This window comes from Diorhabda sublineata, chromosome 7, assembly GCF_026230105.1.
Source record: "Diorhabda sublineata isolate icDioSubl1.1 chromosome 7, icDioSubl1.1, whole genome shotgun sequence".
In the NCBI taxonomy this organism is placed as follows: domain Eukaryota; kingdom Metazoa; phylum Arthropoda; class Insecta; order Coleoptera; family Chrysomelidae; genus Diorhabda; species Diorhabda sublineata.
This window is the reverse complement of record NC_079480.1, coordinates 22,663,074-22,675,406: the sequence shown is the minus strand read 5'-3', so window position 1 is coordinate 22,675,406 and position 12,333 is coordinate 22,663,074. Positions and strand designations below refer to the sequence as shown.

Here is a 12,333-nt window from a genome sequence, read left to right as displayed (position 1 = left end):
CTCTTCGTTCCATACTTTCCCTTGAATTCTTCCCATTTTGCCATTCAAAAACACATTTCACGAAAATCTGCTCAATTCTATTCTTATATTTCGATTTATCTTCCATTTCTAATAAAAACGTAAAAAACGGAATAAAACAAAACATTTACTTACAACTTATATTTGTTTCGATACAAATAACTTACCAAAAGAAAAGTACAATATGACCTAAAGAATTATATACAGCGTGCATTAAAAAGTAAGAGTTTTTCCAAAGAAAAACATTTATCCAACCATGGAGATTATTATTTACTTTAATGTCATTACAAATTATATTTTCAAATAACATTCCAACAATAAACAAACATACTTTCGGTCACCACCTCGTATAAATATTTTTTTTCAATATTTGATTCGAATTGTAAGTAATTTTGTTTTTATAGCACCCAATAACGTGTAACGACAATTAATTTTGATATTAAATCAACTTTATACCGAATTAAAAAAGTTAAAATTAACTATCTAATCAATTTTTTTAGTAGCCATTTTTTTTTCTGAGTAAATTTGTAAAATCGAGAAAAAAAGTGGTCCGCAAACTGAATAAAGTATGAAAAATTTCAATTTTACAAAGAAACCAATTCGAACGTTTGATTTGGCAACGCTATTTGATCCTGATAGTTGACACTCACTTTATAGGTTATGTATGGGAAATAAAAGGATAACCAACCCGAACCACCTTTTCAATAATTTTGATGCGAAAACGATGTTTTATTCTGACAGCTGACAATCACTTTATAGGTTATATATGGGAAATAAAAGGATAACGAACCTGAACCCCCTTTTCGAAAAATTTGTTTTGGTAACGCTATTTGATTGTGACAGTTGAGTCATTTTATAGATTATGTATGGAAAATAAGAGGATACCCTGAACGATCTTTTCGAAAATTTTGATTCGGCAACTCTATTTGATTCTGACAGTTGACAGTCACTCTATAGGTTATGTATGGGAAATGACAGGATAACCTGCTCCACCTTTTCGAATATATCACATTTTTGTTATGAAAAAAATGATTTTACAAAAATTTTTCTATAGGATAAAAAATTCGTTCCATAAAAAGAGATTAATGGCGTTCAGTTTTATATACAGGAAAGCCACATTTAGCATTTTTTTTTAATTTTTCAGCCTTTTTAGGGTTTATATAAGTTTAAAAAAATAACATTCAATTTTATTTTTGAGTCATTTTCTTTTTATATATAATTCCTAGTGTTCCTAAAACATCCATATGTCAAATAAGCTTTGATATGATTGTTTTTTTTTTACAAAAAAAATTGTTAAATAAATTTCCTGGGGATGATATGTCTATGAAATATGGGAGAAAAAAGTTATTATATAAAAAAATCGATTGTAAATAGAATAATATCTTCAAGCAGACAAACAACAAGATGTATGACTAAAATCGAGATGCAGGTAAGTTGCAATCTCTCTTTGGCAGACAATTGCAACAGATCGATTTGTTGGTAACCTTGTAGTCTATCTCAGTCGGAAATTTGCGTTAAAGGGGGATATTCTTGATCATCGGTAAACTGGAAAGCTCCCTTTGGTGGAGATTCCGCTGCTGCAGCCATTTCTCGTAACTTGTCAGATTCTACTAACACAAACAACATCAAAATTTCATTCATTTACTTACATCTAATTAATTTTAATTAATAAATAAGTAGTATTATGCAAAACGAGGTAAAATGGAAAATTAGTTATGGAAATATCCAATTTACAGACTTTTGATTCGTTTAATGCATAATTTCTAAATTTTTGTCCTTAAGTCAATAGATACTTTACTGAGGCTGTAGTGTTCACTGTATTTACTTTTTTCAAGAAGGAACTTCATGTTCTCGTAAGTCTCTTTCATATCAAAACCATGGACAATCAGCACTGAAGGACTTTAGAAAAATAAATGCACAAAGATGAAATTTCCAAGAGTTTCAATCAATATCCCAAAATACATTTTGAAATAAAATATTCTATGAAATTTAAATTTTACGAGAAGTACACTAATATATATTTTTTGTTGAATTTAAGCCTCCAATTCGAAAAGTATCACAACACTATTTTAGAAGAAAAAAGCTATACACGTGCGTAGATTCAAATATAAACAACTTTACTTTCAAACTATGAGAATTATTGTGAAAAAAAAAAACGAATTATATCATTAAAAACGTTCACACACTACAAAAACATTTTTTTTAAATAATAACAACAAACCACAAGTAAAATAACAAAATGGAGACCGGTTATACATGTCGTATGTCAAGTTATGCAGAATTGCCAATTCCTAATTTAAAAACAGAGTACACTTATTAATTCTTTTACACTGTTCATCGATAAACGCCACTACATAGAATGGTATAGTGTACAACTTATTATGATGTAAGTCTCTGATTAATTATTAAATATTTATGAATTTCAAAATTAGTAAATTTAAAAAAAACGATTATCACGAACAATTAAGACATGCGTATTATTACGGTAGAAATTTAATTATACTTTAATCTACTACTACATGAGACAGTTTGGCGTACACTTTTTGACAAGGATGATTAACCACCGATATAACGTACTTAATGTCAAGTACCGTCAATCTAACGTTACTTACTCGTTTGTTATATTAGATTTTTACTTAACACTGTTTACACCAACACTTATAATTACACTGTCTAACGCACATTTCGATAACACAGTATAAATAGAACAGTTTCTGGAACGCGCGTTACAATGTAATTGCGAGTAGTAGTGTAAACAGTGTATTCAGTATTTTTTGTTTATCGATACGAAGATATGAATTCGAATGTTAGATTAAAGGGATGATTCTTAAATAAACGATAAATAGAGAAAAAAAATTTTCGAGTTAATGAATAGAAAATAAGTTAGTTGAATTTTATACTGACCAGTACCTGACATTTGGCCGGGTGGATTGCCTTTGACGATGCCGGCGTAGCTACCTAGTATGCCTTGCGCAGAACAAAGAAAATCATATCAAGGATTTAGGTAATACTACGGAGGGTTAATTGGGGTAGTTTTGTGTTAATAGGGGGGTGATTCGATAAGCTTTTAAATAAATTTTATGCGAATCTGAATTTTCAAATTTACAGAACACAAAACACTATACGGGTTCGGATCAAATTGTAGGAATACACATTATGTTTTAGACATTTTTTTTAGATATTTTTATCAAAAATTATTTGAATGTATAAAAAAATGAATTAAATACACGCGGTTATATCGTAAACATAACCTAAAAATACGGAATTAATCATTACTTCTAGGTTAGTTGATTATTTGTATCGATTTAACAACATGCTATGTTCCATGTTTAATTTTATATCAGGGATTGTTGGAAATTAGTATTTGACACTAGAATTTCTTAATTAAATTTTTCTAATATCAATTTCATCGTTATATATGAATTTTTTTTGAAATACGTAAAAAATTAATAATGAAACGTCACGTCTAAATAATTCAATACAGACGAGAAATTTCGCGTTTTGAGGTTATGTTTTTACGTCATTACGTGTTTTAAATAATTCAATACATACGGGAAATGTTCGCGTTTTGAGATTATGTTTTTGATATCACAGCGTGGTCTGAATAATTGAATACAAACGGAAAAGTTTCGCGTTTTGAGGTTATGTTTTTAACGTCATTACGTGTTTTAAATGATTCAACACAGATGGAAAAATTTCGCGTTTTGAGATTATTTTTTCGACGTCATTACGTGATCTAAATGTTTCATTATATACGGAAAAATTTCGGATTTCAAGGTTAGGTTTATGACATAAGGAAAAGTTTCACATTATGAGGTTATGTTTTAGATGTTATTAATATTTTGTGACCTCAGAAACATAACATTAAAAGTACAAATCGACTAAGCACTACTTTATTAATTTAACCATATGTTAAGTTACCAAATTCAATTCTATATCAGGGAAAGTTGGAAATAGATATTTGACATGGAAGTTTCAGTAATAAAATTTTTTGAATTCGAATTTATTGTAATTTATGTCTTGTTTTCCAGAAAAACAAAGTTTTTTTATAATTTAGTATTAAAAAGTAATAATAATTCATCATAATATCGTACTTTTTTAGAGAAATAATTCAAAATACATGCGCAGTTGATACTAACATAACCTAAAAAACCTCTTCCGGAAAGATACCAGGGTTAAATAAATATTTGTACCTATTTAATCGTATATTATGTTGCCAGATTCAATTTTATGTCAAAAATATTGGGAAAAATTCCTACAATTTGACTTCAAAAATGTTTTAACTAAAAACAAATTTTTTATATATAAAAAAAAACATATCCAAAAGCACAAAAAAAACAAATACCAAAATATTTACCAGCTATCTAACAAGTAGGGGTAATTGGAGCTACACACATGCAATAAACAAACAAAAAAATTACTATCCAGGAAGGGATTCGACCAGGAAAACTTGTAGGCATCGTTCCCAATTAAACCCGAAGGATCTATAAACATCCTTCAGGTTAATTGAAATGCCTTTTTAATATTGCAAGACTTGAATAAATCTATTGAAAATTCGGTATTACCGCAAAAAAAATTGTTATTATAATAATAAAATAATTGGATATTTACCTTCGATATTTTGAGGGGACGAGCTTCTACCTTTATCGGTTTTATCAAAATTTTCTGGCACTGCATCTAGACGGTGTTCTTTATATAAAACGGCATCTCCTGGTTCGTTAGGATCGATATTGTATATATAGAGTACTCCGGATTCGGTTGCCACTAACAATCGAAGCTGATGTTGAATACTAAGTGAAACAAATCGATTAAAAATGGAAATAATAGAGGGGAAAATGAGTGAAAAAGGAAATAATAAGACAAAAGGATTAATTTGATGATGACGTTGAGCCAAAAATTCAGAAATTGAAAAAAAAAAATGGGATGTTCCATTAAAAATTATAACTATTACATCGACACACGATAGTGGTTCGCCCTGTATATTATTTTATAATATAAAAAAAACACTAAATTAAAATTAAAAATTGACATAATTGGGAAATTTCTAAAAATTTTTTATTGTGTACGTAATAATTTTCAATAAAAAAAGATTTTGAATTATTGTCCACCCTGTATTAATTTGATGAAACATTTATGTAATCAGTTCAACAATAGAAATTGGAAAAAAAAGGCGTTTCATTGAAACAAAAATCGAGATGACGTTATCCACCAAGCTAGATCACCCTGTAGATTAGATAATTTTAAAAAAATACTGAATTGAAATTAAAAATCGATTTATTTAGGGGATTTTCAATAATATTTTTTTAATTAATAACTTTTAATAAAAAAATAGTTATCCATGAAGCTGGTCACCATATATAAATAATAATGTATTTATGTATTCTCTTATGGACGCACTCTGTATATATATTTATATAAATAAATAATTAAAACATTTAGAGGTAACTAGATTATCAAAAAAAGTTGGAAAAATATCAATATTTGGTTCACTGTGTATAAGAAATTTCATACGAGGGTCGACAAAAACATAATTTTCAAAATTTCAACAATTTCTAGTGAATCATTTTAATAATAATCCGATATGTTCTATATTTGGCTCACGGTGTATAAAAAATATTTATACGAGGGAGAGTAGAAACATAATTTTCAAAATTCCAAAATGGTATACGAGATTTAGTAGGAAATAATTTTGAAAATTCCACTATTCTTATTAAACCAATTCAATAATCAATCGGAGCGTTCCAAATTTGGCTCCCTATCTATAACAAATGTTATACGAGGGTCGACAAAAACATAATTTTCAAAATTTCAACAATTTCTTATTAAATCATTTTAAAAATAAATCGAAATGTTCTATATTTGGCTCACGGTTTATAAGAAATATTATACGAGGGTCAGTAAAAACATAATTTTCAAAGTTCCAAAATGGTTACGAAGGTTAGTAGGAAATAATTTTCAAAATTTCACTTTCGTATTAAACCAATTCAATAATCAATCGGAGCGTTCCAAATTTGAATTTGTCTCACTTTCTATAACAAATTTTATACGAGGGTCGGCCAAAACATAATTTTAAAAATTTCACTATTTCTTATTGAACCAATTTAATAATAATTCGATATGTTCTATATTTGGCTCACGGTTTATAAGAAATATTATACGAGGGTCAGTAAAAACATAATTTTCAAAGTTCCAAAATGGTTACGAAGGTTAGTAGGAAATAATTTTCAAAATTTCACTTTCTTATTAAACCAATTCAATAATCAATCGGAGCGTTCCAAATTTGTCTCACTGTCTATAACAAATGTTATACGAGGGTCGACAAAATCATAATTTTCAAAATTTCACTATTTCTTATTAAATCATTTTAAAAATAAATCGAAATGTTCTATATTTGGCTCACGGTTTATAAGAAATATTATACGAGGGTCAGTAAAAACATAATTTTCAAAATTCCAAAATGGTATACGAGATTTAGTAGGAATATAGTTTTGAAAATTCCACTATTCTTATTAAACCAATTCAATAATCAATCGGAGCGTTCCAAATTTGGCTCCCTGTCTATAACAAATGTTATACGAGGGTCGACAAAAACATAATTTTCAAAATTTCAACAATTTCTTATTAAATCATTTTAAAAATAAATCGAAATGTTCTATATTTGGCTCACGGTTTATAAGAAATATTATACGAGGGTCAGTAAAAACATAATTTTCAAAGTTCCAAAATGGTTACGAAGGTTAGTAGGAAATAATTTTCAAAATTTCACTTTCGTATTAAACCAATTCAATAATCAATCGGAGCGTTCCAAATTTGTCCCACTGTCTATAACAAATGTTATACGAGGGTCGACAAAATCATAATTTTCAAAATTTCACTATTTCTTATTAAATCATTTTAAAAATAAATCGAAATGTTCTATATTTGGCTCACGGTTTATAAGAAATATTATACGAGGGTCAGTAAAAACATAATTTTCAAAATTCCAAAATGGTATACGAGATTTAGTAGGAATATAGTTTTGAAAATTCCACTATTCTTATTAAACCAATTCAATAATCAATCGGAGCGTTCCAAATTTGGCTCCCTGTCTATAACAAATGTTATACGAGGGTCGACAAAAACATAATTTTCAAAATTTCAACAATTTCTTATTAAATCATTTTAAAAATAAATCGAAATGTTCTATATTTGGCTCACGGTTTATAAGAAATATTATACGAGGGTCAGTAAAAACATAATTTTCAAAGTTCCAAAATGGTTACGAAGGTTAGTAGGAAATAATTTTCAAAATTTCACTTTCGTATTAAACCAATTCAATAATCAATCGGAGCGTTCCAAATTTGTCCCACTGTCTATAACAAATGTTATACGAGGGTCGACAAAATCATAATTTTCAAAATTTCACTATTTCTTATTGAACCAATTTAATAATAATTCGATATGTTCTATATTTGGCTCACGGTTTATAAGAAATATTATATGAGGGTCAGTAAAAACATAATTTTCAAAGTTCCAAAATGGTTACGAAGGTTAGTAGGAAATAATTTTCAAAATTTCACTTTCTTATTAAACCAATTCAATAATCAATCGGAGCGTTCCAAATTTGAATTTGTCTCACTTTCTATAACAAATTTTATACGAGGGTCGACCAAAACATAATTTTAAAAATTTCACTATTTCTTATTGAACCAATTTAATAATAATTCGATATGTTCTATATTTGGCTCACGGTTTATAAGAAATATTATACGAGGGTCAGTAAAAACATAATTTTCAAAATTCCAAAATGTTATACGAGGGTTAGTAGGAATATAATTTTCAAAATTTCACTATTTTTATTGTATTTATACGTAAATTTACTTACGTTGCAATAGCAATCGCATTTTTGACCCCACAAAACGGTAAGTAAGCCGTAGCGAAAGCTCTACCTTGGGTAAAAACATCCGTAACTTGAGTCGGAAGGTAATTAGTTAAATAACCCATCCAACTACTCTCCTCGACGCTCCTTCTCGGACTGAAATCGATAAAAAAATATCAACAAAAAAATAATTTTTGCCGATTTCGATGTTACCTATTATGCGGATCTTCCAATTTGAATATGTGAACCGTTTCCGTATTGCTGCTACAACTTAAAAATTGTCCGCACAGGCTAAACGCCAAACACGATATGGCAACACAGCGTTTCATACCTCTCCTGAACTCGTACAATTTACTAGCATCGACTACAGAAAAAACTCTAATCACCGTTCCTTTTTCCGAAGCCGTAGCTATGCGAGTACCGCTAGAACTGAACGTCAGAGCTGCTAGGGTACTATCGTGAGCGTGTATCATAGTTTTCGCGTGCTAAAAATAACAACAAACCCTGTAATAATCCCCCAAAGCGAAATCGGAATAATCAAATTACCAAATTAACCGCATCGAAAACTTGTACTTCCCCGATACTCGACGAACCTGGATAAGCGACGTAACAATTTTCGTGGTTAATACTTAACGCACACAAACCCGATGGGTTCGGCGGTGTATCTCTGATTGTGTGCAACACCCCCATATTCCTAATGTCATGTATATACAAACTTTCTTCTAGACAAACGATCAAACGAGATCTATAACACAAAATCACGGTGAAATTCAAAAAGACATCCCTCAATCCCCATGGAAATTGGCCTTCTGCCAATTTTTAATACACAATGACAGTTCAAACAAGCTCATGAGTCTCGCTGGGTCGTCAATGGGATAGATAAGTTGTATAAGTAACTTCATAAACATTCATCAATCGATTAAGGCAAAATTGAACAGTCTAAAACCACTCAAGTCAAGATTGAACAGTCTAAAACGACTTAAGGCAAAATTGAACAGCCTAAAACCACTTAAGGCAAGATTGAACAATCCAGTAGACTAAGGAAAGATTGAATATTCCCGGCCACTCAAGGCAAGATTGAACAGTCTCAAGCATTCATGCGTTTTCTATGTAATTAAGAAGGATCGTTGATGGATAAGTGATAAGTCAAGTTGATTTGATGACGAACGTACCCCAGGTACCCCAGGCTGCTACGTGAGTACAAACTCCAACAGTTTTTGCCCTAGCTCTATATGTATAGTACTAACTTGATATCCGTTCATCTTCGACATCTACATCTTCTGCTTGTGGTGCATAAGCTATCCACAGCTGATGTTTTGTCCCCCTTGAAAATCTTGAATGGTGTGTGTCACATATCAATCTTAGTTCAAATAGTCTTTGGTCAAATTGAAAACGATCTTCTTCATCTCTTGTTATTTTTTTTGTCTTGGACGTATGCTGAAGCTAATCCTAATTGATACACACCAACTGTAAGGTTCACTTGTGTGGAAAATCTGCGTCTTGATCTATCATTGTGCCAAGTCTCTGAGGAATTGACCAAAACCAATTCCCTTCCTCCCAGGAAGGGTAGTTTCGACGAGTTGGGAAGGTTTTGTACCCATTGAGACTTTCAATCATCTTGCCTCAAACTATCATTGCGCCGAGTTTCAGAGGAATTGACCCGAACCAATTCCCTTCTTTCAATGAAGGATAGTTTCGAGACAAGTTGGAAAGGTTTTGTACCCATTGAGACTTTCAATCAGCTTGCCTCAAACTATCATCGCGTCAGTTTCATAAACATTGGCCGAAACCTAATTTCCATGGGGATTGCGCTGAGTCTTATCTGGATCCGAAGGGGTTACTAACCTATTAAGTTTAACGGATAAAATTGTGTTGGAATAGGAATAATTACAAATTTCGGTTCCTTTCTTGAAATGGCACACTTTCAATTTTCTTGGAGATGTTAGAGAAACCACTGCAACTAGACTGCTACAAAAGAGTCTTTCAACTAAATTACTATCCTCAGCTCCATTGCTATAAACGAGTTCTAGGGAATCAACCGAGCTCAACTCGTATAACCGATACCCATTCCTGCATCCAACTTGTAACGATCTAGAATTGAAATTATATGTACAATGATATTATAGACTAGTTTTGAGATTATGGACCATCGAATTGGATGTTTATATTTTTATAACAAATGCAGAAATCACCATAAGTCCGGCAACGCTGTCAAGAATACTGAATCGTCAGACAATTGTGTCGAGTATGTCGAGAATTTCAACAATATCCATGGCCAAATCGTTCAGCAGTGTGGAGGACGTACCGGAAATTCTTAAAAACGGGCTCTGTTGCCGACGCGCCGCGTCCTAGACGATCGGTATCTGTAACAACTAACGAAAATATGGAAACAGTGGCGATGGCGTTAGTTGAGAAACCGAACCAATCTGCATTAGAAGGTCAACGTTTTTCTACACCTGAAGAAGCGGTTGATGAGTTCAAATCACGTGTGTTGGAGGTACCGAGCACCCGCCATGTTTTACAGTCGTTATTACACATGGAACTGACATACATTTCTCCTTACATACATGCACAAACAATCAGAAACTATGATTCATAAAACTGTCTTCAACTCTTCAAGCGTCCTTTGGCCTTCATTTTGTTTTGGCGTTTCAAAATAGGTCTCTCCATTTCCATCCTTAAATTTCCTTTTCACTGTAGAAGTACTCAATTTCTAGATTCATTGATTTGGGCCAGTGATTCTTCTATCACGTTCATTGATCAATAGAACACGTTTATCTTCAGTGGTTGTGGTTTTTCGAAGCCGCCCTTAACGTTTTCTACCGCCATAGCTCCTGGTGGGTGTTTTTCTTTCACGGTACGTTTAGGAAGCAATGGTACAGTTACTTTTGCTTAGACTATGAAGATTTGCGATTAATACACAAGTCCCAACTGATAGTTCCTTGGTTTTTGCAACCTTACCTCACTATTAAGCCCAACGAACGAATTTTCCTTGGATATAATTGATTGCTACATTTTAAATATGGTTTTTATGATATTTGGAGTTGCATGTAAACATTTTCAATTATTTTTCTTTCGAAAATCCCAGAAATCGATCACTTACCATAACATAACCTCGAAAAATATCATTTAAACCTTATTTTATAAGACATTTAATAATGCCACTGCGACTCTTGATCCGTAATTTTCATTATCTATAAAACAATTTCCTAAACATAAACAAGATTTTAACCAGGAAATAAAAAAAATAATTATCTTCATTTAAACAAATAAATTAATTCAAATTATATGTCAAAAAACGTGATTATTTTTTGCCTAATGGTGCTTGAAATGTTTCATTTTAAAGATAAATTTTGTTTACGAAATTCTACCATTTGTTTGAGGTACCAATAAATCATAAACAAAGCAGTACCTGTTTCTGGTTGTTTATAACTCACTCTAATAACATGTATTTGAATTGAATGATTTTAATAATATACCAATAAGCTGATTAATTTCATTTTTAGTTTGTTAGGCTATACGAGTATAAAAGTAATATAAATATTATTATCAACAAACACATACTTAATATCTTTGCAGATATATATTTGCTTTGTTTTCAAATCACCCCACAATGATAATTTAGTTTTATCAATTATCTTCAGGCTTTAATTCATTTAAATACGTGGAATATAATTAAAAATCTATAGTATTTTTAAAGTCAATTGAAAAACCTCATTGAAAGCAAATTTTCATGTACCTATTTCTTAATATTGAATTTTTATTCACGGTCACATAATCCCGTGAACATTTTATATCTAAATTTGTAATAAAGGTCATGCAAATTACATTCTCTTTCTCGTAAAAATAATGTTTTTTTTTTTAAACTACAAAATGACGCACCCATGTTTACGCAAAAACGCAAAATAATATTTTGACGTTGATTCAATTATGCTGCATAATTAGTATAAACAACGTAAATTATTTATATACTTACGAGGCATCCTGGTTAAAGTTTACAGAAAATGTTTTGGGTCCATTTGAGTCTGAAGAACTTGTGCTATTCATGAGTCCAAAATGGGGATATCACTTTCGATTTAATCACGTTATTATGTTTAAGAAATTAGTACTTGAATTTATACACGAAAAAAGCTTAATTTTTGTTTTGAAACAAGTATATATAGTAGCACAAAGACTGACCTTGCAATTACTATACACAAACAACTACCATACTGTTGTATTGAACAGCTGATGTAATGATCATAAAGCGCATGCCTTAAATAATTAATACGACTTAATAAAAAAATATCAATCAAAATATTATTGGGAAATTGTAATGTGTGAAAAATATGGGAAAATTGATTATTCGTATACAAAGAATAATTTTTATTTGTGCTTTACGTCTAAATACAACCTGTAATATGTCAAATATTTTACGACGTAACCTAACGTAGAGTTCTATGGTTTTATTCCCATTC

At 30.6% G+C, this 12,333-nt stretch overlaps 1 protein-coding gene across 4 annotated transcripts; it reads right to left on the bottom strand.

Annotated features, from left to right (window-relative positions):
* Positions 1 to 144: 144 nt before the first annotated feature.
* On the bottom strand, positions 145 to 12,305 carry LOC130446332 (WD repeat domain phosphoinositide-interacting protein 2). Of its 4 annotated transcripts, none has more exons than XM_056782524.1 (8): positions 11,853 to 12,278; positions 9,722 to 9,967; positions 8,423 to 8,621; positions 8,090 to 8,361; positions 7,883 to 8,032; positions 4,630 to 4,808; positions 2,923 to 2,985; positions 145 to 1,625 (listed from the first exon to the last, which is right to left on the bottom strand). In XM_056782524.1, exons 1-8 carry the CDS (start codon positions 11,921 to 11,923, stop codon positions 1,516 to 1,518), a joined length of 1,290 nt encoding a protein of 429 aa, XP_056638502.1. In that variant the 5' UTR covers positions 11,924 to 12,278; the 3' UTR covers positions 145 to 1,515. The 4 variants fall into 4 exon arrangements, with proteins under 4 accessions (XP_056638502.1, XP_056638503.1, XP_056638505.1 ...); XM_056782525.1 differs by having other exon boundaries at positions 2,929 to 2,985; XM_056782527.1 differs by lacking the exon at positions 2,923 to 2,985 and having other exon boundaries at positions 11,853 to 12,305.
* Positions 12,306 to 12,333: the final 28 nt, after the last annotated feature.

Excerpts from the sequence above, each read along its gene's own strand:
- LOC130446332 (XM_056782524.1), bottom strand. The coding sequence starts at position 11,923 with ATGAATAGCACAAGTTCTTCAGACTCAAATGGACCCAAAACATTTTCT. Across the intron at positions 2,986-4,629 it reads GTCCCCTCAAAATATCGAAG|GCATACTAGGTAGCTACGCC; the intron begins GTAAATATCCAA and ends GTTCTGCGCAAG. Across the intron at positions 1,626-2,922 it reads CGGCCAAATGTCAGGTACTG|AATCTGACAAGTTACGAGAA; the intron begins GTCAGTATAAAA and ends TTGTGTTAGTAG.